Source organism: Sebastes umbrosus, chromosome 12 (genome assembly GCF_015220745.1).
Source record: "Sebastes umbrosus isolate fSebUmb1 chromosome 12, fSebUmb1.pri, whole genome shotgun sequence".
NCBI lineage: Eukaryota > Metazoa > Chordata > Actinopteri > Perciformes > Sebastidae > Sebastes > Sebastes umbrosus.
The window spans coordinates 23,277,866-23,305,440 of NC_051280.1; the positions used below are offsets into that span (position 1 = coordinate 23,277,866).

At 39.0% G+C, this 27,575-nt stretch overlaps 1 protein-coding gene across 7 annotated transcripts; it reads right to left on the reverse strand.

Annotated features, from left to right (window-relative positions):
* Positions 1–22: 22 nt before the first annotated feature.
* On the reverse strand, positions 23–27,068 carry LOC119497963 (sodium- and chloride-dependent GABA transporter 2-like). 7 transcript variants are annotated; one of them, XM_037786419.1, is made up of 17 exons: positions 26,727–27,068; positions 25,717–25,919; positions 9,087–9,221; positions 8,849–8,989; positions 8,579–8,663; positions 8,370–8,502; positions 8,113–8,247; positions 5,769–5,872; positions 5,551–5,675; positions 4,401–4,513; positions 3,562–3,699; positions 3,319–3,421; positions 2,801–2,901; positions 2,478–2,648; positions 1,982–2,114; positions 826–1,048; positions 23–792 (listed from the first exon to the last, which is right to left on the reverse strand). In XM_037786419.1, exons 2-16 carry the CDS (start codon positions 25,904–25,906, stop codon positions 1,023–1,025), a joined length of 1,833 nt encoding a protein of 610 aa, XP_037642347.1. In that variant the 5' UTR covers positions 25,907–25,919; positions 26,727–27,068; the 3' UTR covers positions 23–792; positions 826–1,022. The 7 variants fall into 7 exon arrangements, with proteins under 7 accessions (XP_037642347.1, XP_037642348.1, XP_037642344.1 ...); XM_037786420.1 differs by lacking the exon at positions 9,087–9,221 and adding an exon at positions 25,443–25,577 and having other exon boundaries at positions 26,727–27,064; XM_037786416.1 differs by lacking the exons at positions 4,401–4,513; positions 5,551–5,675; positions 5,769–5,872; ... (3 more) ...; positions 8,849–8,989; positions 9,087–9,221 and adding exons at positions 20,177–20,289; positions 21,519–21,643; positions 21,741–21,844; ... (3 more) ...; positions 24,276–24,416; positions 25,443–25,577 and having other exon boundaries at positions 26,727–27,016.
* Between the last annotated feature and the right edge of the window lie 507 nt (positions 27,069–27,575).

Below are 27,575 nucleotides of genomic sequence, written 5' to 3' on the forward strand. Positions count from 1 at the left end.
GTATAACACACAAGAGTAAAAGTTATAGCGCAACATAAGATAATTATTTGGTTTAATAAAAGGCAGCAGCAAACAAGAAAGTTTTAAACAACTCATACCAGCGTACTTTGATGTCAAAATGCATGACTGCTACGCTAAATGCGTACAGGTTGGCAGGTCTGCCAAGTGTCTGTTACTCCAAACTCAAAGTACTTTTAATTAAGCCCTAGCCTAAAATATCCATAGTAAATACACCTATTTCTATTACCATTCCAGAGTAAATGGAGATGCAATAAAGGAAAAAAATAAGATTTTTATCCTCGTCCATTATATAATCAAAATTTCAAAGGCAATTTTACCATACCCACCATACCCAGATCCCATAGACAATGATGCAAGTGAATGCATTCTACTACTCTTTACAACAACTGTGACTGTAAATTTGATGAAAATACACTAAAATACATCATTTATGATACAATTTATAAAGATATACTCAAGCTGTATATGTTTTGGCAATGTTTACATGTTGACTCAAAGTTTTAGTTCAAAACCATATAACCATGTTACAAATTACATTAATCTCCCAAAAACATTGAAATAGTAATAAACACAATGAATGTTGATCAATATCCATATATGACTGAAGAGCTCATAAGAGCTGCATATACAGTAAACTAAAGGAGTCTTGATTATATAATTGCATAAATGTTGTTGAAAGAAGCTGTATGGTGTGTGTATGTATATATATATATATATATATATATACTCTATATCAAGACTCCTTTGTTATAACACCCACCACCACAAAATCTAAAACAAATAGTTTAACTTCTACCACTCAACTAAATCTAAGTTATTGTTGTTCTATCATGCTGCTAAAGGTCTGTTTACATTTACAATGGAGCCTATATTTTCATTTAAAGCCAGTCTGTACTTATAGGCTACACAATAAATGCAGAAACAAAAGGAGCTAAAGAGGTTGAGTTTGGTTCTGTAGTTCAGGCCGTAGACTCTTCTTTGATGATGCACTCATCAGGTCTTCAGGGATGCAAAACACATTCAGTTTCTGTGAGGATGGATAGAAACAACAATTAATACTACTATAATACTAGACTAATCATTTACAGTTTCTGTGTTAAAAAAAAAAATCTGAAATCATCAGCTGAAGGGGACTGAGACAACAGAGTTCTGCTCTGATGCAGCATATAGAGACAGAAAAGGTCAGTTGAATCTTAGATATGTTGTCTAACTGGAGTCTAAACATGAGTTACTTTGACTTTTTGACATTTTAAAATGTCTAGGTATTATTATTATTATTATTATTATTTTTTCATAATAAATTATAAATATTATATTTATAAATAAGGCATAAATTATGGCTTCAAGCTCCGTAAACCACTCATTACCAACCAGAACGCTGATATTGTTTTCACCTTGTGAGTCTGTGTGTGTGTCATCATGTCAAACTGTGGTCCTGGAGACACTTACTGTAGCGGGAACTACCACAGAAGCGGTTTTGACAGATTTTGTTGTCGCGATAGCGTCACAACCATTCAAGATGCAGTCACGAAACTTTATAGGTGTGTAGTTGAGCTCAAAATGTAGCTTTTGTGGGCCACAGAGCTCTATTATTAAAAACCTTCAACTGTTATAAAATGCTGCTGCCAGAGTAAGAACAACAAATTGTCACATTGAACACATTCTGGCCTCTCTTCACTAGTTCCCTCCTTAAGCGTCAGTGAGTATATAGTGTAAGACATTACATGGGCATGCATGATATGAAATTTGATCATCCTGTATGGATCACCTCAGATTGCAGGATGCTCGTTATGTTACTGTCACAGTGTTCAAATTGTCTTTATGAACATTATCAGCACAGAACTTTTGAGTGTACTGAAAAGACCATGAAAGTCCTGAAACAGAATGAACCAATCACCACATCACTATGGATCATTAGACTTAGAGCATTGACTGATGTCTCTGATTACAGGTGACTCACCTTCAGAACGGCCATCTTTTGGTTTTTCAGTTAAAGCACGAAGCTCTGTATCAGAACGAGGTGTTTCAGGGTAAAGAGTCTTCTTTGGTGTGTTACATAGGTCGGCTGCTGGAGTGCATAATGTTTTCAGTCTCTGTGAAAAGATCAAATTTGCCAGATCACTTGCATTGTAACATGAATAGTTCCCCACTGGAAACCTCAAATTTGACTTAAAAATGGCATATTTCGGGTCACTCAAATAGAACATATAAAAAATACAACGTATGTGCAGAGAAATAAAGGGGTGCTTTACATATATGTTACCAAACTAGCTTTCAGACGTAGCTCCATATGAGCTGCATGTAGGTTTGGTCAGAAGAAGGTCAAGGAATTGACCTTTTACAGCAAATGGTTACACTGAATTAACTGAAATAACACAATGTTTCATTAACTTTATCTTTGACAGTAAATCTTTGTGATGACCGGAGTACGCTGTGATGTCAGTAGAGAAACTTACCTGTCTCACTGTTCCCGGGGTTACTGCCATACTATAGATAATCCACAGAGGAGTCAGGATAACTGAAGAGAGAGCAAGAAATATCCCGATGGCGTGACCCCACCAGGGGTACTGGTAGGTGTTGTTGTATTTCAGCAGGGTGAACTTGACCAGAGAGAACAGCAATATTCCCTATTAAAAAAGAAGAGACATGCAGAGAACATCAAGCGAACAGCATACCTTTTTGTCAATATATATCTTTCCTCTTTCTGAATGTCAGGTTTGACTTTGTCTCCTGAGCTTTACGGCTTACAGACACAACAATACACCATAAATTTACTTACAACACAGACAAGTGGTGTGAAGAACCTCCAACAATATTTCATATACGACGAGGGGTAGTAGCCGATCATTCCCTTTATTTTGTCGTAATAACGCTCAGCACCTTGTAGACAGACGGACATTTTAGCTTTATAAACATTTAAAGATCAAACACCGGGCAGTCATCTGCATACAATTTGAGGATACAACTTATATTATTAGTGCAGTAAAGATGAGAAACATTTGCAAAGTGAGTGACATGAGCAAATATCAATTCGATATCTTCTTCATATAATTTGTAATATTTTGATGAAAACAACACTGATGAGCACAACTCTATCAGAGAGTCTGATCAAAGTCTAAATTGCCAAAAAATGCCATTATTTTTAATTATGGCATAGTTCAAAGGGGTATCACTACTTTGGGGGTATATACTGTGTTATTGTTAGCTTATTTAATATACTGTACTATACTTTTGAATCCACATTATTGAAAGCGTGTGTGTCGATTGTCCTTGACTAAAATGTTTTTTGTTGCTCACCAAATATCCATCCCACACAGATGGACTCCAAAATGGCAAAAACCATCATTGCTATTCCACTGCAAGCATAGTAGTCAAACAGCAGAAATACATAAAGTCCTCCCTACAGCACATAACAGAGAAGAAAAAGAAAAGAGATTGTTTTGTTCAAAGTCAAAACATATTAAACACAGAGAAAGAGACTTACAGACAGGTGCAGTATTTCTTAGCAGTTTTAAATTCACAGGTTAAAAAAACTCTTACCTCAGTCACCATGAACAGGCCAATAACTAAGGATACACCACAGATCGCCAGCAGAAGTAGTTTACGTCGATGACCAGTGAAAAAGAAGGATGGGTACATGTCTGATATGGATGTCACCAAGCTTTCCAGAGACACAAACTGTGGGTAAAAGAGTAGTGTTACATTTCCTACACAATACTTACAATTAAGTCAGTTAAATATAGCCAAGCCAATAGAAGGCCTTTAGATCAAATCAAATCAACTTGCATTGTCACACAGTGCAGCACACATAACAGAGTGTTTGTGCTTAGTATTAGGATGGGTGGTCAGCTAGTGCCCAGGGAGCAGTTATGGGGTTCGGTGTCTTGCTCAAGGGCACCTTGGCAGTACCCAGGAGGCAAACTAGCACCTCTTCAGCTACCAGTCCACACTGCATACTTGGTTGGTGTAGGGACTTAAACCGGTAGCCCTCCGGTTCCCAAGCCAATCCCCACAGACTGATCTACTGCCTGTGGTGGGTTGGATGAATGTTTTTAGGCAGCGTACATTCTGTCCAAGCGCTTTCTGCAATGTAAACTGATCGACTGTATTTGGGTTTTTAATGTCTTTTATGCAATGGCTGATCACTGAGTGGAACTCACAAATCAGAAGCATTGAGAATATGTTCTATTTATATCACATTTACAAGTGCTATGAAGCGATAAAATCATTCAAAGTAAAAGGAAGTGGAGAACTAGATTGAAGTTGTCTTTTCATGTGGGGATTTGTTGATAATTCAGAGCAGAAGATGCTTATGATCGAATGTTATAAAAGTCTAATACTGTATATATTTTAAATACAACTGAATGTTAACACTTTACCTGACTGTCCAGTCCAAGGAAGATTATCATGATGAAGAAGAGGACAGCCCAGAGTTGTGGTAAAGGCATCATGGATACTGCCCGAGGGTAAGCAATGAATGCCAGGCCGGGACCTGCAAGTGGTCCAAAGTAGATGGCAAAATAGGTTAGGCATTAGTACTCTTATAGGTCATAATGTACTTATAGTAATAGGTTGATTTTGGTGTAAGCATTAGACCAAAACCTGCTGAGTTTGTGTCCTGAGATGGGGAGTAATTAAAAGTGAAACTCTTAATTTCTGGCCCAATGTACCCCAGCTGGTTTAGAGGAGGATGCTGACACAATCTTATCTCTGACTTCCTGTCCTCTACACCTTCCTGCTGTGTCTCAATCAGTAAAATCATATTTTAGGAGCATTTCAATTCCTTGTGCTCCTAAAATGTCACATTACTAAAGCAGCAAAATGAAAATGCATTTTGTCCTGCATTGCAGAAGAACCATGTGACCTTATTAGAATGACTTTTGGTGCATCAAATGAAGAACAGAATAACCAGTTACTGTTTAACTGTATGAAGTCTGAAATTTCTTATATCACAGCAATTGGCTGAAGTGTGTACCATATACAGTATGCATGCTACATAAAATACTCATCACATTATGGGGACAGATATTAGTTCACAGAAAAGTGTTACAGAAATTCAGTCCCCAAAAGGTAGACCATTTATTTTATCTAAAGTTGCTATAATAAAATGTTATATGTTTTAATATATATAATATATACAGTATGTACAAACAAAAACATGTTGGTAGATACTTGTTATTTACTGTTTTTCATAGAAGCACAACAAAGCTAATATACAACACAGTGTTAAATGGTAAATGGACTTGCATTTATATAGCGCTTTTCTAGTCTTCCAACCACTACACTACACACACACATTCATACACTGAGGGCAGAGGCTGCCATTCAATGAGCCAACTTTGCCCATCAGGATCTGATCTCAATCACACATCGATGGCTAAGCCTTAAGGGTTAAGTGTCTTGCTCAAGGACATATCGACATGTGATCGGAGGAGCCGGGGATCAAACCACTGACCTTCCGATTGATGGACGACCTGCTCTACCCTCCGAGCCACAGCCGCCAGTGTTTGTCTACAAACCATCCCATACCTGATTCAGCTACCGTTGAGATGTCAACACCCAACTCATACGACATGAAGCCGAGGACAGAGAAGACTGCAAAGCCAGCAACAAAGCTGGTTAAACTGTTTAGTGTGCACAAGGCAAAGGTGTCTCTGAAAATTAAAAAAGATGATTGAGTTTTATATCCTACGTCACATAAACAGTTAAAGACATAAAACGTATAGAATAATATGTATTTACCCTACCTGTAGCAGTTGTTGTTGTATTTGTTGTAGCTTCCCAAAGATTGTAAACAGCCTGAGCAGACACAATAGGAGTAAAATATCTGGCTCCCCGCATCCATCCACACCTTAAAATAGTTAAATGAGTTGTGATTATTTTATGCATTTAGATATTTATTTATTTGATTCGTTGCTTATACTCCATCAGATACCTTCAGACTTTCCCAACGGTCCCATACACCTGACTCCTGCATCCATCTGCTCACCTCTTACCCCAATTATCCCCCACAGTATTTATACCAGCCCATCTCCTCCTGCCACTGGCTACATCATCAATGTTGCTTCATGACTCAGCTGAAACTGAACCTGAACCTGTAACCCTTGCTGCCTCGAGGCTCGTACACTACACTTTACAACTCATACTTAAATGAAGAGAACGCATGTCCAGATGCTGTCCTGCCCAGGTCCCCAGGAACCTTGATGGGCTATGAGTACATTTTGGTGTCATGGCCATACTTGGTATTGTGGGACATGTGACACACACTGGCTAGGAAGAGGAAGTCCCTAATGCACATGCTCTCAACCTGCTTGACCTGGGTACTCCCATCAATTGGTCAGCAATCGTTATCGGCCGATATGAATTCTAAATTGTTTGATCGGTGGACTCTGTAAAGGCCAATCAGAAGAGCCATGAAGGGGTGAGATGCAGATCAAAAATCGTGCATAAATAAATACATGCATAAATAAATAAATAAAAAAACATACATACATTTACAAAATAAATATAGAATAATTAAAAAAAAGTGCAAAAATAGATAAATAAATTAAAAATAAATGCAAAAATAAATAAATAAATAAAAAATACATTTAAAAACTAATAAAAATAAATACATACATACATACATATACATGAAGGGAAAATTAAACAGAAGAGTAAATAAATAAAATAATTAATACAACGATGAATAAATAAAGAAGCAAATTAAAACAGAAATATCAATTTATGTCACATTTCATCAATTAATTAATGGCTACATTTATTTTTAATATTATTTTTGCTACATTTAATGACATATTTATTTATTTATCGAGTTATTTATTTATCTATTTTATATTTTGGCAGGTTCTGTCCTCCATACTATTTGACCGGAATTTGGGACAGTGAAATCTTCCAGGACACATGGACTGTCACACACAGACACACATACGTACACATATTCCTACATACACATTGGATACACAGGTAACATAGTAGGATTAATTAATATTTGGTTTTGGTCTCTGTTGATTATAAAAATAAAAAAAAGTAGAATATTGCCAGCCTCACCCTAATGTTGAAATCTGTCAAAGTCCATCACTGCAAGTGTGCCAGTGTTAGCCAAGTAGTTTTGGTAACCCCTTAATTTGCATGCCGTTAATTATGTAGTAATGTGAAGAAATTGCCAGGAAACAATAGTTACGTAAAATCAATACAATGACAAATTGCAGTATAGTAAAGTATTGTGTAATTACAGAGTAAAATTAAAGCAGAATAAATAGGTTTGGTTGGTAATTATGCTGAAAGAGAAATTATAATTGTTTAGTGTGAAGGTATTTCTCCAAAGTCAGACCACCGGCCGGGAGACTCACTACGCATCAGGACTTGCAGAGCGAGGTGAACAAACTGTTGAAATAAACGCGAGGCTCCATGCTAACTACATATTTTTTAAGTACTTGTACTAATGTAGCTCAATGAAGCAATAAACCAGAAATTAGCAACCATTAGTTTTTATTTTATACTGCTCGCGATGTGGGCTAGGCTGCTGGCTTGTGGCGTTAGCATGTTAGACCACATAAATATACATAAATATGCTGCCAGACTATTTTCATCGAACATGTGTTTGTGATGTTGGCTTGTTAATGCGACTGGCTGTATGGGCTGTCGCTGTAGCCTATAAAATTTAATGTATAGGCCATTTCACATCGAAAATACACTACGGAAATAAGGGGGGCTACATGCAGTTTGAGTGGGAGGGAGTGAATACAAAAAAGTGTGAAGTGCAAACAAGAAGAGGGCAAACATATTGTTGTTTGGCATTCAGCTACATACAAAAAAATCGATTTTTACACAGCATGATACTATGTAATAGGGATAGACTACCATATGTTTATCTTTAGTTGTGTATGTCAAACTGCAATTACAGAAATTGCAGTTATGCTCAAAATATATCCTTGTTATCCTTATTTACAGGTGTCCACCATATGGCAGACCACCTGAAACAGGGTCCTAGAAGGTCCGGTGGGGATGGATTGGGCAAAAACATTTAAAGGAGGAAAGGGAGATTTTGCACTGCAATGTGTGCACTCATCACTCACACATGAACCTCACCTGAGGATCAGTCAGACGGGTCGGATCTGGAGAAAGATAATATCGAATTCCATCTACAGCTCCTGGTAATGTCAGCCCACGGATCAGCAACACAATCAACATCACGTAGGGAAAAGTGGCCGTGAAGTAGACGACCTGAGAAAGAAGCACCAATGCATACTGGATTCAGTGGTGGTCAATGTTCACATCATTGTTCAGGTTTCAATGTGTTTGAAGTTCTATTAACACCCTGGTGATTATAATAGTATACATCTCACCTTTCCTGTCGTCTTGACTCCTTTCCAGATACAGAAGTAACAGATGATCCAGCTCAGCAGAAGGCATCCAGCCAGGTCCCAGCGGACACTGCCCATCTCCTCAATTCCTCCAGACAAACCCAGGACTCTCCTCCTGTGTGCAGAAGGAAAATTATGTTAAAATAAATTTGTATGACTTTAAAAACAATTTTGGTGATATGAGTACTTACTGCCAGAATTCTCTAACTGGAGATGTTGCATTTTCATTGATGTGGCCATAAATTGAATCATTATGACCATAATCAACGCAGTTCTCTTGCAGTAGAAGAATAAGAAATAACAAGTTAGAATAGCTAGATATTTTTTTAAATATGCTGCCATGTTGATATTGAGTCAGCTTTGTAAGAAAAAACAGTGCAGCATTTTTAATGTAATACATTTTCAGTACCTCTTCTAGAAACAAACTACAGTCATGGCAGCATCATAATGCAGATGTGTACCTGTGTTCCAGGTGTTGTTGCAGCTGGCCCAGGGGAGTACAGTGTGGAAGGAGGAGAAGAGGTAGAGGAAAGCCCAAGCCAGGATGATGATATAATACATCACAGTGTATAGCATTATCATTTGACCGCCGTAGCCTAAACCTAAAAAAATATGGTCAAATTTCAACATTAGGTACACAATAATCTAACAAGTATTTAAAATACTACGTGCACTGTATTGAATATAAGTTAGCAGTACCTTCAAATAAAGGACATATTTTCCTCCAACATGTGATTCCACCCTGACCAGTTAACTGTCCCAGAGATACCTCCAGAAAGAAGATGGGGATTCCACAGGTGAGCAGGAATAAAACATATGGGACCAAGAAAGCTCCTAAAGGTAAACAAAATGTTAATAATTCAATACCAACATTCTGCTGTACAATACAATGAGACTTTTAAATCTTGTTCTCACCTCCTCCATTTTTGAAGCACAGATATGGAAATCTCCAAACGTTGCCCAGACCGATGATTTGTCCGGCTATTGACAAAATAAACTCCCTCTTGTTGGCCCACTGGCCTCTCTCGTCACACTTTGCCGGAGCAGGATTTGGACTGTCCTCATCTTTCATGAGACTCTTCTCTGGATCACTTGCTGGCTCCATCGAGACACGTCTGCTGTGTTGAAATGAAAGTGATGAGAAATTATTCATCTTTAGCTGGTGTAAGTGCCGACCAGAAGAGGAGTCGAGAGATTCAGCAGGTTGCTGGGAGTGAACACATGGTTTTCAACAGCATGCAAATCCCACTCAGTGCATTTTATTGACAATTTTAACTTTTTTGGGACCGCAGACATCTCTTCAAGGCAGATGGACTCTGCCTAAACAAGTCAGGAGTAAAATTATTCAACTCCAACCTATTCTACTTCCTGCGTCATTCATCTGTTCCCTCTGCCAAGGACGCGAGACAAGAGGAATCACCACTGGAGGAAGACACAACACAATGTGCCAGGGGACCTCAAGGAGAATCATTTCACCCCCCACCACAGGCCAGCCCTGGGATACAGCAGAGACAAGAGGAGGCGTCCTCCTCCTCGCTTGTCACCCTTTCTCCCTCCTCCCCCCTCTTGGAGTTCACTGACCACATGAAGGAGCTGGTCAATGCTGGAACTAAACTAACTCCCCGCACTACACCCATTTTCTCTCCCATAATCCCCCCTCGGCGTCCACCTCGAACAACTTTGGCACCATCTCCACAAACACGACACCCACCACCTCCATCCCCTCCACGATGGAATCAGCCTCTGTCTCCGCAGCCTGATAAGGATGTTCCTTTACAAAATGTTGCAAGCACAAATTTATATAAGCTGGGTCCAGGCTTCAAGGCTAATGATACACGTGACTATTTCCAAGACAAGCTGGGGCCCTGTGTGATGAGAGCTTCTTCTATTTCAGTTCTAATAAGTAGTAGAAAAAGAATGGTGAATCTGCGAAGAAACAGGAAGATCTTTACTGATTGTGCAAATTTATCAAATTTAGCATTGATTCCTTGCCAGCCAAACCATGTCCCAAAAAATAATAATAATGCTTCTAGCACATTAAAGCTAGCCCTGTTAAACGTCAGGTCTTTTTTTAATCAATGATTTTATTATTGAGCACAAGCTTGATTTTATATTTTTAACTGAAACTTGGTTAGACCAAAATAACAGTGCAGCTGTTCTTATCGAGTAACTCCTCCCAACTTTAGTTTTATGAGCGAAACTAGAATGCATAAGAAAGGAGGTGGAGTTGCCATATTGTTTAATGATTCTCTCCAATGTAAACAGATATCTTATGGACATTTTGCTTCTTTTGAATATGTCGCTCTTCAGCTGAACTCCTCTTCTCGAGCTTTGTTTCTGAATATCTAAAGGCCACCTAAATACTGTGTAAACTTTTTAGATGATTTTACTGAACTGCTGTCTATAATTTGTGTTGACTTTGACTGTGTAGTCATTGTTGGTGATTTTAACATCCATGCAGACAACCAACAGGACAGAGGGACCAAAGAACTGTCAGGTTTTTTGATAACTATGGAATAAGTCAGCATGTGACAGAGCCCACACACAATAGGGTACACACTTTGGACTTATACGAGAATATCTAGTGAATGCTGCAGCTCCTCCAGACCAACAGAGGTTATCCGTGTCTTGTGAAGTGACGGTGCTCCGCAGCGAGAAACGTTATCGTCTCCGACCAAAACTCCGGTGTCTCCCCTGTTCCCTCCGGCCGCGGTCGGGAGGCTGATGCAGGAAAAGCCAACACTATGATCAGCATTGATTCATGGAGAGACCTAACCATAAAAGTAAGACAGAAATGATGTCTGCTATCGACGATGTACAACTTGGTGCTAATACTGTGGCAAGGAGAGTGTCTGCGCTGTCTGCGGATGCTGTGGAGCAGATAGAACGGGACATGGACAGATGCAAATGGTTTTACATCCAGTGTGATGAGTCCGTTGACTCCAGCGATACGGCCCAACTGGCTGTCTTGAATTCATGAAATCTAAGTTCAGAACAAGACTGACAGATGAACATTTAAATGACTCCATAAGAGTGAACCTAAGTGGATACACTCCATCATACAGTACACCTCTCTTGTTGACTCCATCAGTGCCAGTCATCTCACTAACTGTTAAAAAGACTGAATGCATGTAATACATGCATGTGAACTGAAGATGATGAAGGGAAGTGATGTGATACAATGATATGTGGACAGACAAGGATACGGACAAGTAAAATAAGTAACAAAATTGTTTTGTTTTCTGTGACATTAATCTGATGGGAATTTAATAGTGTGAGCTTGACACATTGAAAATGTAAAGAAATGCATACAGAAAGAAAAAAAAACATGCACATGCACATGCACATGCTGAATTAAAGATGATGATGATGTCAAAATGTGAGTGTTGGATATCAACATTTTCTAAATGTTCACACAAAAGAAGCTTATTCAGCTGGTTCGGGATGGAGCTGAGCAATGTGAATAAATGTTACTAATAATATCAAATATGAGTAGCTCCCGGCCACTTTCATTTTGTCAAAGTAGCTCTCAGAGGAAAAAAGGTTGGAGACCCCTGCGTTAGAGCAATAAAGAAATCTAAAACTCAAGTAAATCATCATCAACTGAATCCTTATTTCCAACAACACCTATATATGGAAAATAGTCAGCAGTAATGTAGAGCAAACACAATTTGTAATGTGCTAAATAAACCTACCTGTAAAATCCTATAACATCTTCACTACAGTTTGGTGACAGACAGGTACAATACTACAACTATGGTGTGCCAAGATGGACAACTGTGCATCAGTGGTATAAAATGTGTTCCCATATGTTTAACAAGCACAGAATCTTTGCACCAACATATTGAAATTATAACTCAATCTGCACACCAACTCTTTGGACTATTATACATAATATAAAGTATGATATAAGGCACTGGCTGTGGCAGAAGATGTCTCCATGCTCCTTGGTCATCTGCTGACTCGTCAGGATGCTTACAGTAGTGTCCAAACCTACACTTGGCAACAGACTTGCTCTCATCACTTCAGAATAATGCATTTTGCATATTAACATCATGCTCTACATTACCAGTCTCCATCTTCTCTGTATACTTTGAGAAAATAAGTGCCACTCTGATGATTTATATATATAGTGCCAAGGTCAATGTTTCTATGCAAAAATCTAAGCGAACAACAGGTAAGAAGTACAAAGGAGAAGATACTCAAGTAGAATTTGGAACGCAGGACTTTTACTTGTAACAGAGTATTTTTACAGTGTGGTATTGTTACTTTTAATTAAGTAAAGGATCTGAGTGCTTCTTCCACCACTGAGTAGGTTTTCTTTAGTGTATAACCACCTGAAAATAAGAGTTTTTGTTACCTTAGAATGAGCCGTTTATATCTACACAAGGAGAGATGGTCCTCTTTTCACGGAGACGGCCGCCCCTTAGCCCAGAATAGACAAACCACTGTGTTAACTAGGTCACCTCACGTTTCTAGAGACACTGAATCAAACCTGTTTGTCTTGGAGAGCTGAAGCATTAACAGGTATTTCTGCACAAACTGCAATTTTGGGGAGGGTTTAAATGTGCACATAAGACGTGTCATTATAATGAATTATCACCTTCGCCCAGGCCAAGGGCCTAAGAAGGAGGTTATGTTTTCACCGGCGTTGGTTTGTTGGTTTGTCCGTTTGGAGGATTACTCCAGAAGTCCGCAATGTTAACTAAAATTAACTTAAACATGGGAACAATTTAAGTGAATTGAGGGAGCAAATTATATCTTGTATATATATATATATATATAGGATGGAGACATCCTGAGGGAGTTATAAGAGGAGCCAAATGCCTGTTGATGCGCAGAAGGAACTGTGTAGAATAATTAACCAAAACTACTTATCAAAACTACTCCCTTTTTCTCTGAATTCAATTGAAATTAGTTTAAGATGAAGTCTTGTTTTGTTTTTTTATGTTTTCTCTCTCCCACCTTGTTTTAAGTTGTGAAATTTTGTGTAAAAACAAAGAGACAGCTGTAAAATGAAAATACAGTGGTAAAGAATGTGATGATGATTGTATAAGTTGCTGAAACTGCAATAAAAACTAAGTTAAAAGAAAAAGAAAAAAAAAACGACACGTTTGATGTGCACATACTGTATAAGCACGGAGGGTTCTGTGGTTCAAAACTGCACTAAATGTAACCAGCGGAACTGTAGGTGTCTGTGCGTAATTGGATACTGATCTCATGCGCACAAATGTATTAATGAGTCATAATATTATAAAGTAGTAATTTTACGTGTTATTTTCTTTTTTTTCTCGTAAAGTCAGAACTTTATTCTCACAACATTACAACTTTATTATCGTAATATTACAACTTCTTTCTCGTAATATTATGACTTTTTTCTCGTAAAGTTACGAATTTATTCTCGTAATATTACAAATTTATTCTGTAAATCTCATCTCTTTTTTCCCTCAATGTGACCCTAATACTCCGTAGTACATTTGCACTTGGGCCCTCACTGCATTAGACTTATATACTGTATACTTAGACTATAAACTGTGTTACCTTCATCACAATGCTCAAATGTTTTGCGGCTCCAGACAGATTTTTATTTTTTTTTTGTCTAAAATGGCTCTTTTGATAGTAAAGGTTGCTGACCCCTGAACTAACCCATTGGGTATCAGCAATGCATAAATCAGGGACACTAAGTTGAATGGGCTGAAAGCAACACACTGACTGCACCAATTTCCATTTTAATCACAGTATGGCTCCTTCTACATGAGTGTATGAGGTCGATCACAGCACAGTATCCATGAAGGGAGATGAGGCCTCCAGCAAGCTTCTTATTCACAAGTCTGGGTAACATCATTCTTTCTGAAAAATGTAAACTTGGTACTGTGTTTTAAGTCCATATAGTAAGCTAAATGGATGTGTACTACAGTACAAGGCACATATACACCCCAGATATGCTTCTATAGTGGCCATGTCACTTTTTATGTTAAAGTTATATTTCAGGAAACACAAACTCCTATACCTATTATCTCTGCTGAAGAAGTGTCTTGTGAGAACATACTGTTCTTTGGGTTGTTGTCTTGTACATGTTTGTATCACTTTCCCAGCCTAGAGGCTAGAGACAACGGCGACAGACTCTCACTGACGGCCCAAAAGTTGTTAGTTATATAAGTTCATCAAAATGAAAACGCGTTTTTTTTTCTCAATGGACTTCACGCTGGTCTGTACCTCGCTGTTTGTGCATCTTCAAAGTATAAAACAGTTGATTAAGCAACACATCGATCGATCACTATTGTGGTGGAATTTCTGATACACAAGGTAACTCAATAGGAAGGAAGAGGCCCCGGAGCTGTTGATGTCTTACACAGAAGGTTTATTGAAGCTGGATCAAGGAGCAATTGTCAGGTCTCCACCATTGAGGTGCTCTCTGCGTGAAGCCCTCACAACTCTGCCCTTCCTCCCTGGTGCTCAGTGTTTTATCCTTATCATGTTTTGACTTACTCGGTTCCTCTGGCATCTCTGACCCTGGTTGCCCCAGCAACTGGCTCTATGGTCCCTACTACAGACACAGCTGTACACATAACGGTGGCTCCCCTAGACAGAACTCCAACCCAATAATGTTAACAGAGGGACACTCTGAGAGACACTCTGAGAGACACTGAGAGACACTCTGAGAGACACTCAGAAAATTCCATCACAACTATGTCTTCTAAACCTGCTTTTCCTGTGGGCTCTTTTGGCTTATATGTTTAAGACAGACAACTCATCGGGCTACACCCAGAACAGAAAAAATGCCTGGAGTGTTGCTGAAATTTTTTGCATTCTCAACAGTGTCTTTAACTGTTTCATCTGTGAAGCTTTGGCTTTAAAGTTTATGACCGATTTATGACTGTTTTATTAAAAGGCCATTTTTCACATTTAAAACAGATGTCACAGTCATCTCAATTTAGTTACAACTAGGCTTGGGCGATATGACGAGATTATCGTTCAACACGATATTGTTTGGCCACAATAATGGTCCTTACGTGTCAACGATAACAGAACGATATGCAATAATGCAAAAACCTGTTATGAATTTTGCACTATATTCAGTCTCTCTTTCTCTTTTGGTTTCCAGGTATATTGTCAAACAGATGGTTTCCAACAGTTGAAAAAGCCAGTTTCAAGCCAGTTCAAAGCCAGTTTCAAGGAAATGTCGAATACATCAGATCACCAACAAGCCACAGATATTTCAGCAAGACAGCAAGGTTTCCGCCATTGTATTGCAAGCTCGTTGGCCTGCCGGGGGACTAAGGTGACTTCCCGCCGGGCCGGGGATTTATGTATTTTTAATGAATAAGTCGGTACGTGGGTTGTGTGGTTAAACCCTAACGAGTGTCGTAAAGTTATGACTTTATTCTCGTAAAATTAAGATTTTTTTCTAATAATATGACTTTATTCTGGAAATCTCAGATTTTTTTCCCTCAATGTGGCCCTAATACTCCGTAGTATATTTGCCCTTGGGCCCTCACTGCATTAGACTTATATACTATATACTTATACTATAGACTGTGTTACCTCCATCACAATGCTCAAATGTCTTGCGGCTCCAGACAGATTTTTTTTTTTTCCCAAAATTGCTCTTTTGATAGTAAAGGTTGCTGGCCCCTGTTCTACATGCTTCGCACACGGGAGAGGATGCAATCTGCAACCTCACAGCTAGATAGCAGATATGTTATACACTGTATCTCTAAATGACTAAAAATAAACTTACGGGATGCAGTCCAAAACAAAGATACTCTACAATACACTACACCACACTAAAACACTGGAAAACTAATATTAGTAACTTCCCACAAGGAGATACAAAAAACTGACAATGAACCAGGGGAAACACAGAGATCAAATATACAGAAGAGCAGGGATTAGACAGGTGGAACAAATCAGAGCAGAGGCCTGTACTACGAAGCGAGTTCAACATACACAGGGTATCTTCTCGTTATCTGGCTTCACTAACCCTAAGAATCGAGATTTTACCTGATTATCAACTCGGTAAGTCAACCCAGGGTTTCTCAGTCTGGCTGTGCGCGCGTTCACATGGACGTGGAGGTGTTTGCAGTGTACAATAAATCCCAGACATATACAAGTCCACAGACAGGCAGACAGACAGGCAGAGCGGCATATTTTACAAAAGGAAGAGCAAACTATAATATTAGACAAATACGAAGAAGTTATAAACACTTAATCCAGGCTAAAATTAACACAGTTGAAGGTGCCAAATTAATTCTATTCTAGTTTTATATGATCCGAGTCTTCACTAGCTATAAAACTGAATCCGCTACAACCTAAAAATGTCACTGTAATGCCTATTTCTGCACAGGCATCACCACGATTGAATGTGTCTAGGCCAGAGAGCTTGCAGTTTTCAATCCGGTCTCTGTGATCTCTATGTAAGCTTTATATATGTGCACAAATATATCTGTGAGAAAGATCAACAAACCCCTGTACCAGCCTTTCAGGGTTTTGACAATGACAAAAGATATAGATGTTGTGTGAACAGGGATAGATAAAATGCAGCTAGTGATTGACAGGGCTACATGTTAGTTACGAATAACCCATTGAGTTTCTGCCCCATGAAGGAGCCTTTCAGTTAGTAAATGTGTGGTTATGGTAGGCCTATGTGTTCAATGTTGAATACAATCAAAATAAGTGTGACAATATCAATACATTAACAAAATATTGGTGTTCTACTAGCTCTTTAAATGTCCATTTTCAAGTTTAAAGCCATTGTGTGTAGCATTTCTGACTTTGGTGTCAGTAGTATCAGCAATGCATACCACCTCATTCCTCCCACAGATCTAAATCAGGGACACTAAACTGAACGGGCTGAAAGCAACACATTGACTGCACCAATTTTATTGGACATGTATCATTTGTCAGACAAAGATTGGACCTGTAATCAACTCTTTTTTTCTTCTCTGTATGTATTATCCATTACATACACAAGAAACCAAGGAGGTACTGTAAATAACTCCTGGATTGAGTTTGGATCTGTAGTTCAGGCCTTAGAATCTTCTTTGATGATGCACTCATCAGGTCTTCGGGGATGCAAAACACAATCATTTTCTGTGAGGATGGAGAAACACGGCAATTAATATTCTACTAGACTATTCGTTTACTACATGTACTGTAAAAACCTATTCAGCTTCAGTTTAAAACATCATCAGAAATTATCAGCTGAAGGGGACTGAACGATTTGGCCTTTCTTTGGCCGCCTACAGAGTTCTGCACTGATGCAGCACATAGAGACAGGAAAGGTGAAGTGAATTTTGGATATGTTGTCTAACTAGAGTCCAATCTTGGAACCAATCGGGTATTGGTTTTACGACAGATAATCCTCTGGGGGCAAGCTCTCTTACTATCTCCCTCCTCTAGCATCAGTGAGTGTATGCTGTAAGACATTACATAGGCATGCAGTATCGTATCTATGCAGTTTGATCATCCTGTATGGATCACCTCTACGTTACTGTCACAGTGTTCAAATTGTCTTTATGAACATTATCAGCTCAGAACTTCTGAGCAAACTGAAAAGACCATTAACTGAAACAGAAAAGCCAAATTATTCAGTCCCCACCACCAATCACCACATCACTATGGATCATTAAACTTAGAGCATTGACTGATGTCTCTGATTACAGGTGACTCACCTTCAGAACGGCCATCTTTTGGTTTTTCAGTTAAAGCACGAAGCTCTGTATCAGAACGAGGTGTTTCAAGGTAAAAAGTATTTTTTGGTGTGTTACATAGGTCGGCTGCTGGAGTGCATAACGCTTTCAGTCTCTGTGAAAAGATCAATATTTGCCAGATCACTTGCATTGTAACATGAATAGTGCCCCACTGGAAACCTCAAATTTGTCTTCTGTGATATTTTATATTTCCATCAGTCAGCTCCCATAGAACATGTAAATACAACGTGCAGAGAAATAAACTTAAAAGAAATAAAAACCTCCTCTAGAGGAACTTGAAAATGGGTGCCTTAGATTTATGTTACCAAACTAGCTATCAGACGTAGCTCCATGTGAGCTGCATGTAGGTTCGGTCAGAAAAAGGTCAAGGAATTGATCTTTTACTGCAAATGACTACACTGATCTAACTGAAATAACACAATGTTTTATTAACACACACCTACCTGTTTCACTGTTCCCGGGGTTACTGCCATACTATAGAGAATCCACAGAGGAGTCAGGATAACTGAAGAGAGAGCAAAAAATATCCCGATAGCGTAACCCCACCAGGGGTACTGGTAGGTGTTGTTGTATTTCAGCGGGGTGAACTTGATCAGCGACAATAACATTATTCCCTATTAAAAAAAGAAGAGACATGCAGATAAACAGGATACATTATTGTCAACATAAATATATTTTTCTTTAAGTCTTATTTTTCAGCTTACTTTCAGTTTTGACTTTTTCTCCTGAGTTTTACGTCTCACAGACACAACAATACACAATAAATTTGCTTACAGCACAGATGGATGGTGTGAAGAACTTCCAACAATATTTCATATACGACGAGGGGTAGTAGCCGATCATTCCCTTTATTTTGTCGTAATAACGCTCAGCACCTTGTAGACAGACGGACATTTTAGCTTTATAAACATTTAAAGATCAAACACCGGGCAGTCATCTGCATACAATTTGAGGATACAACTTATATTATTAGTGCAGTAAAGATGAGAAACATTTGCAAAGTGAGTCACATGAGCAAATATCAATTCAATATCTTCTTCATATAATTTGTAATATTTTGATGAAAACAACACTGATGAGCACAACTCTATCAGAGAGTCTGATCAAAGTCTAAATTGCCAAAAAGTGCCATTATTATTAATTATGGCATAGTTTAAAGGGGTACCACTACTTTGGGGGTATATACTGTGTTATTGTTAGCTTATTTAATATACTGTACTATACTTTTAAATCCACATTATTGAAAGCATATGTGTCAATTGACCTTGACTAAAATGTTTTTTGTTGCTCACCAAATATCCATCCCACACAGATGGACTCCAAAATGGCAAAAACCATGATTGGTATTCCACTGCAAGCATAGTAGTCAAACAGCAGAAATACATAAAGTCCTCCCTACAGCACATAAGAAAGAGAAAAGAGATTGTTTTGTTCAAAATCAAAACATTTTTGACACAGAGAAAGAGACTTACAGACAGGTGCAGTATTTTGTAACAGTTTTAATTTCACAGGTTAAACAAACTCTTACCTCGGTCACCATGAACAGGCCAATAACTAAGGATACACCACAGATCGCCAGCAGAAGTAGTTTACGTCGATGACCAGTGAGAAAGAAGGATGGATGCATGTCTGATATGGATGTCACCAAGCTTTCCAGAGACACAAACTGTGGGTAAAAGAGTAGTGTTACATCTACATTTTCCACACCGATACCTTTAGGCCTTTAGTGGTTTGGATTAATGTTTTTAGTTTTTCGTCACCTTGAACAAACAAAGCAGCATACATCCTGTCAAAACACTTCCTGCAATTAAACCTGATTATTTATGTATTTTTGGTATTTGGCTTTTTAATGTCTTGCATGCAATGCCTGATCACATAGTGCAACTCACAAGACAGACGCATTGACAATGTGTTATAATAATATATCATTTACAAGTGCTATGGAGCATTAAAATAATTAAAAGTGAAAGGAAGTGGGGAAATAGATTGAAGTTGTCTTTTCACGTGGGGATTTAGTGATAATTCAAAGCATAAGAATACGTTTATTTTAGATACAACTGAATGGTAACACTTTACCTGACTGTCCAGTCCAAGGAAGATTATCATGATGAAGAAGAAGGCAGCCCAGAGTTGTGGTAAAGGCATCATGGCTACTGCCCGAGGGTAAGCAATGAATGCCAGGCCGGGACCTGCAAGTGGTCCAAAGTAGATGGCAAAATAGGTTAGGCATTAGTACTCTTATGGGTCATAATCTATTTATAGTAATAGGTCCATTTGACGCAAGAATTAGACCTGCTGAGTTTGTGTTGAGATGGGGAGTAACTAAAAGTGAAACTCTTATTTCTGGCCCAATGCACCCCAGCTGGTTTAGAGGAGGATGCTGCCACAATCTTATCCCCGACTTCCTGTCCTCTACACTTACTCATATTTTAGGAGCATTTCAAAGCTTTGTCTTCCTAAAATGTCACATTACTAGAGCAGCGAAATGAAAATACATCTTGCTCACATTGCAGAACAATTATGTCACCACATCAGAATGACTTTTGGAATTTCCAGTTACGGTATAACTGTATGAAATCTGAAAATTCACATATCACAGCATTTGGCTGAAGTGTGTACCGTATACAGTATACTGTATGTGCCATATGCAGTACTCATCTCATTATGGGGACAGATATCAGTTCACACCACTACATGTGAGGATGTACTTGCAATCTCGGTACAGAAATTCAGTCCCCAAAAGGTTAGCCATTTACTTTAGTTAAAGCTTCTATAATCAAATGTGTATATTAATGATGAATCAAATGAGGGTGTGTGTGAAAAGGGGTCACTTAAAAAGGTATAATATGCAGGAATTTCCTAAAAACAATGTATAGACTGATACAACAATAATCCAGTCTGTTATCTACTGTAGCAGGACGGGATACCCCCGTCTGTGTGCCAACTGATAAAACTTCATCTGGGCAGTGCTGCAGAAAGACATTCCTGTGTCACAAGAATTGGCCTTCAATCACTACAGAGGAGTATTGAATAGACTCCCTAATACCCCTTTCACACCGAGGACTCAACCAAGGTTGAACCATGGTTGATTGTGTGTTTGAAAGGGTTAACCCGCGTTGACCGACTCGCCTTTGCGATCCAGGTCGAGAGGAGGGTCAGACCAGAGTCGATTTCAATGTGAACGGCACGGACCAGGGTCGCTAACAACCGGGGCGGGACAAATCTATTTGGAAAGGGTTTAAGTGAAATGTGTAGTTCTTATGGTTAAGAGAAAGCCAGTGAATGCAGGGAACTTCTTTTATTTTTTTAAGATGTACAAACAAAAGCATGTTGGTAGATACTTATGATTTACTGTTTTTCACAGGAGCACAACAAAGCTAACATACAACACAGTGTTTGTCTACAAACCATCCCATACCTGATTCAGCTACCGTTGAGATGTCAACACCCAATTCATACGACATGAAGCCGAGGACAGAGAAGACGGCAAAGCCGGCAAGAAAGCTGGTTAAACTGTTTAGTGTGCACAACGCAAAGGTGTCTCTGAAAATAAAAAAAAAAGATGGATTAGGTATTATATCCTACATCACATAAACAGTTAAAGGCATAAAAAGTATAGAATAATATTTATTTTCCTTACTTGTAGCAGTTGTTGTTGTATTTGTTGTAGCTTCCCATAGATGGCGTAGAGCCTACGCAGACACAAATGGAGAATAATATCTGGCTCCCAGCATCCATCCACACCTTAAAACAGTTAAATGAGCTGTGATTGCCTTTAAATCTTAATTTATTAATTGATTTGATGTTTACTACATCCAGTTCATATTTGTGGTCAGTATGTTTGGCATTTATGTTCACATGGTTCAGTGGTTCTAAATGAGTGTTCCTCAGGTCTGCCTCTGTCAAAATGTCCTGTTCCTGTCCGCCCGGTCGTCTGCATTTGGGTTCTTTTACTTGCTTCCTCGTGCACACCCGCTTTACAGCTCATCCTAAAATTAAAAGAAAATCTATCCACATGCTTTCCTGCCCAGGAACCTCGCTGGGCTGTGAGTCCATTTTTGGCGTTGTGGCCAACCTTGGTATTGCGGCACGTGACACACACTGGCCCAAATGCTCTCAACCAGCTGGACCACTGAAGAACTGTAGCATGCATGCTTTATGGGCCCAAAACTCAGAAGCCCAAGGAAGCCAGATAAGCTTCTTCAGCATATGCGCCGAGGGAGAAACTTTTATTGGAATAAATGGGGTGCTATTTTGGAACACAGTATCTAGTTGTCATCTTACATCCTTAGCTCCGCCTAGTGGTGCCTAGCTTTTGCAGCAGATGCTGTGGGTTAACTTAGTACATTTTTTACATATTCACATAATACCAGCATCTCTCATCTACAACAGCTTGTATGACAGCCTTTCCCTTTCAACTGATTAAGTCCTATGCAGCCATCTGAATGTGGCAGATGTGTCCCTTATCTGCAGTCTCTAATTGAAAGATAAGGTTAGAGTTATTCTATATTTTTCTTACTGTCAGTAAATTCCATCGGAGGATCAAGATGAATAATCTGTTAGTCGGTCTAGCCAGAATGTGGCAAATGTAACTCTTTAAAAACAGGTTGCAAATATACCATTTATTTTTTTAAAGGCTCAGTTACATCCTAAAGAGCAGAACACTAGTTTTTAGCAAATGTCACTCAAACAGGAGTAAATAGTTGGTTTGTTGGGGACAATTTTCTGCCACAGATTTATACACATATTGTCACAGTTTGATCCTTGGTGCCTCCTCTACATCCCCACTTCCTCAGACACTATTAGTTGCTATTCCCTACCTGTCCACCAGATAGATGCCCTCAGATTTTTTTCACCAAATTTCCTCTTTCACCTGCTCTCACTTCCCTCATCAGTCACTCACTACTTATACCGGTTCACTTCCTTTTCCAGTTTATCATCTTTGCTGTATGGCATTTTTGTTACCCGTTACCTGCCTACCTTTTAGACTCTCAGCCTGTAAGTCATTTTCAATAAATCACTGAATTCATCCTGCTGCCTTCTCATCTGTTTCATGTGTGTGTGGGTCCTTCCCCTGCTGACTGTACTCCCCACCGTGACACATTTGATGCTCTAGTGAAGTGCTACTTTGGTCTGCAGGACAGTGTACGAGTGACTGAGTCAAAATCAACTGAAATTCTTGTATTAATCGTAATGAAGATTGAAGATGAAGATGTCAACCAGTGAGAAGTTGTGGATGTAACATTTGCAAGTAGGATCAATTAATATTTGGTTTTGGTTATTGCCAGCCTCATTCTAATGTCAAAGTCGTCAAGTTCATCACTGTAAGTGTGCCAGTGTTCTGCACAGTGAGTCACTTATACATCCACTCATCACTCACACATAAACCTCACCTGAGGATCAGTCAGACGAGTTGGATCAGGAGAAAGATAATATCGAATTCCATCGACAGCTCCTGGTAATGTCAGCCCACGGATCAGCAACACAATCAACATCACATAGGGAAAAGTGGCCGTGAAGTAGACGACCTGAGAGAGAAGCATCAATACATACTGAATTCAGTGGTGGTAAATTTACACATCAAGGTTCCGGTTTCAATGTGTTTGAAGTTCTGTTAACATCCCGTTGATTATAATAGTACACATCTCACCTTTCCGGACGTCTTGATCCCTTTCCAGATACAGAAGTAACAGATGATCCAGCTCAGCAGAAGACATCCAGCCAGGTCCCAGCGGACACTGCCCATCTCCTCAATTCCTCCAGACAAACCCAGGACTCTCCTCCTGTGTGCAGAAGGAAAATTATGGTACATTTTTATGACTGTTTTTTACTCTTTTTTTATGCCAATTTTGGTGATATGAGTACTTACTGCCAGAATTCTTTAACTGAAGATGTTGCATTTTCATTGATGTGGCCATAAACTGAATCATTATAACCACAATCAACGCAGTTCTCTTGCAGTGGAAGAATAAGAAATAACAAGTTAGAATAGCTAGATATTTTTAGAATATGCTGCCATGTTGATATTGAGTCAGCTTTGGAAGAAAAAAAGATTTTTTTTTTAATACATTTCCAGTTCCTCTTCTAGAAACAAACTAGTTATTTGTCGCCACTGATTGTAATACTATACTTATACTGTATAAGGCCATGGCACCATCATAATGCAGATGTGTACCTGTGTTCCAGGTGTTGTTGCAGCTGGCCCAGGGGAGTACAGCGTGGAAGGAGGAGAAGAGGAAGAGGAAGGCCCAAGCCAGGATGACGATATAATAAACCAAAGCGTATGTCATAATCACTTGACTGCCGTAGCCTAAACCTATTCACAAAAATGATAAAATTTCAACATTGGGTACACAACCAGTAATGTAACAAGTATTTCAAATACTATTATATTGGTATCAGTACCATATTGGTATGCGAACCAGAATATGCAGGTCAAATGGGGCAATCGAGTTTCCGATGTGTACATGAATAAGTTATCTGACCAACTAAGAGGCTGTAAAACAGGCTGTATGATTGGTAACACCCTGGTAAACCATTTTATGTATGCTGACGATCTGGCTTTTGTCTCTCCTAGCAGTGCTGGGTTTCAACAGCTGCTGAATATATGCTCCGAGTATGGGGTCAAATATGATGTGCAATACAATGCAAAAAAGAGTGTTGTCATGTTCTGTAGAAAAAAAGAAGATAGGAACCTTAAACTTTCCGGTTCTTTATCTATCAGGACAACTGCTACGTGTTTGTAATAAAACAAAATACCTGGGGCACTTTATTACAGATCAAATGTCTGATGATGACGACATGTACAGGCAGTGCCGTGTATTATATGCTCAAGCTAACATGTTGGAAAGAAAATTCTACATGTGTTCAGACCATGTCAAGATAGGTCTCTTTAGAGCCTAATGCACTCTCCTCTATACTGCCCCCCTGTGGGCCAAGTTTAAAAAAGGTGAGCATGCATAAGCTTCAGGTTGCCTACATTGACTGCATGCAGATATTACTTAAGAATCCCAGGTGGTGTAGTGCAAGCGAGCTGTTCTGTAATGCAGGTGTCAACACTTTCCAGGCTCTGGAGAGAAACCTGATGTATACATTTATATGTCGGCTAAATGATTCTCAGAACACCATTATCATGCTACTGTCAAATCCTTGTTTTAGTGTTATAAGATGCCAGTCACCCCTGTGGAACCATTGGTATAACTGTCTTTTATAAAAAGTTGCAGTTTCTATTTTGTGTTTATGTATTGTTGTTCGTGTTGTATGTTTTTTAATGGATTTTGATTCTGTCAATAAAGATGAATTGAACTGACTATGTACTGTATTGAATATAAGTTAGCAGTACCTTCAAATAAAGGACATATTTTCCTCCAACATGTGATTCCACCCTGACCAGTTAACTGTCCCAGAGATACCTCCAGAAAGAAGATGGGGATTCCACAGGTGAGCAGGATCACAACATAAGGAACCAAGAAAGCTCCTAAAGGGGAGAATTTAGTGAAGTAATGAATTATAGGGAGACAAATACAAACACAAAATGTTAATGATTTAATACCATTCTTCCAGTCATCTAACTTTCTGCTGAACAATACAATGAGACTTTTAAATCATGTTCTCACCTCCTCCATTTTTGAAGCACAGATATGGAAATCTCCAAACGTTGCCCAGTCCGATGATTTGTCCGGCTATTGATAAAAGGAACTCCCTCTTGTTGGCCCACTGGCCTCTCTCGTCACACTTTGCTGGAGCAGGATTTGGACTGTCCTCATCTTTCATGAGACTCTTCTCTGGATCACCTACTGGCTCCATCGAGACACGAATGCTGTGTTGAAATGAAAGTGATGAGAAATTATTCATCTTTAGTTGGTCTAAGTGCAATACCTTCCCTGCTGTACACACATTACATGGACTTTCAAAAAAAGCGCTCGCGACCCATTTCTGAGTCGCTCGCCAAAGGTTCAAAGAATATGTAAACAAATTTGATAAGATAAAGTCATTTGGTAAACCTCAATTTCTATTCAATTCACAGACATCCCGCCCCCTTCTGATACAAACCGATTATTTGCCAATCAGCTGTCAATTAAACGAGACAAGCTGCTGCAAAGTTTGTTTACATCAGTGACGCCGTAACATTTGGGGTCTTTCCCATTTGTGCTTTTATACTGCTTGACTCCTCAGCTGGATCAGATGTCAGGACAGACGTGTCCGGACCTGCTCGGGTTTTGGTTGTGTTTGTGTCAGAAAGTCAACACAGGTTACTCAAATGAATCACTTGATGCATTAAAATTGAACATTGAAGAATATTGAGCTGGGATCTCTGCCGTTCTTGGCCCAAGGCTTGAGATTTCCAGACTCAACATAAGGAGGTAATATATATGTTTTCTCTCTATGGCCACTCCTTGGCTCCGTAGTCTTCTGCGCCACTCCGCCACTCACTTCCCACGTACACACACACACACACACACTTAGCTCTGCTATTCTCCAAATGACCTACGCTACTCGTACAACAACTGGCTCTAGAGACGGCCATTCGTGTTTTTCACCGTAGTTCGTCTACACGCTTGGCACACAGGAGAGGATAAAATCTGCAACCTCACCGCTAGATGCCTCCAGATGTTACACACTGTACCTTTAAATGCTGAAAAATAAACTTATGGGATGCAGTCCAAAACAAGCAGAGGCCAATCCAAAAAAAAAAAAAACAGGACACTAAAACACTGGAAAACTAACACTAGTAACTTCCCTTAATGAGAGACGACAAACTGACAATGAACCACAGGAAACACAGAGATCAGATACAGAAGGAGGGCAGGGTGATAAGACACAGGTGGAAGAAATCAGGGCAGGGCAGACAATTACAAAAGTGGGAATGCACATAGGCAGGAAGTAAATAAAACAGGAAACAGACTAAGCATAAATGAATAACAATGACAAGGAAAAAACATAACAGAAAACCCAGAAAACAAAACCTCAAGAACTGATCAAATAAAACCAAAGATAGGTAAACTAATAAAGGTCACTAAAAAAATGATTATGCTAGAAAGTCTTTACAAAAAGGGCTCTGGACACAGAGCCACAATGTTACAGGAGGTAAGAGCTTGATCATCAAAGACGGAGATATTAGTGACAGGAAAACAAACTGTAACAAATACAAAGAAGTTAAACACATAATCAGACTAAAAGTAGTTGAAGCTGCTAAATACAGGAAGGACTGTGTGAATGTGTAAATTAATAGGCTTATATTATCAATGCCCAATCTCGAGCACGATAGACCTGACTATAATTTCTTGTGTGTATTCCATTAAATTAATGTTTTCTTAGATGTATTCTTAGGACAATATTTTAGCCTTATTCTTTTGTGAAAAGGGACTTGGGAGCAAATAGAAAATAAATATAAGAACATAATTCAAAGCGGTTAAAGCTGCGGTAGGTAGAATTGGAACAAATGTTTGTCCTCCGGTGCGCCTAATGGCACCGG

Excerpts from the sequence above, each read along its gene's own strand:
- LOC119497963 (XM_037786414.1), bottom strand. The coding sequence starts at position 25,906 with ATGGAGCCAGTAGGTGATCCAGAGAAGAGTCTCATGAAAGATGAGGAC. Across the intron at positions 19,767-20,176 it reads TCCTTGGACTGGACAGTCAG|TTTGTGTCTCTGGAAAGCTT; the intron begins GTAAAGTGTTAC and ends TTTTACCCACAG. Across the intron at positions 18,195-18,543 it reads CCCCGGGAACAGTGAAACAG|AGACTGAAAGCGTTATGCAC; the intron begins GTAGGTGTGTGT and ends ATCTTTTCACAG.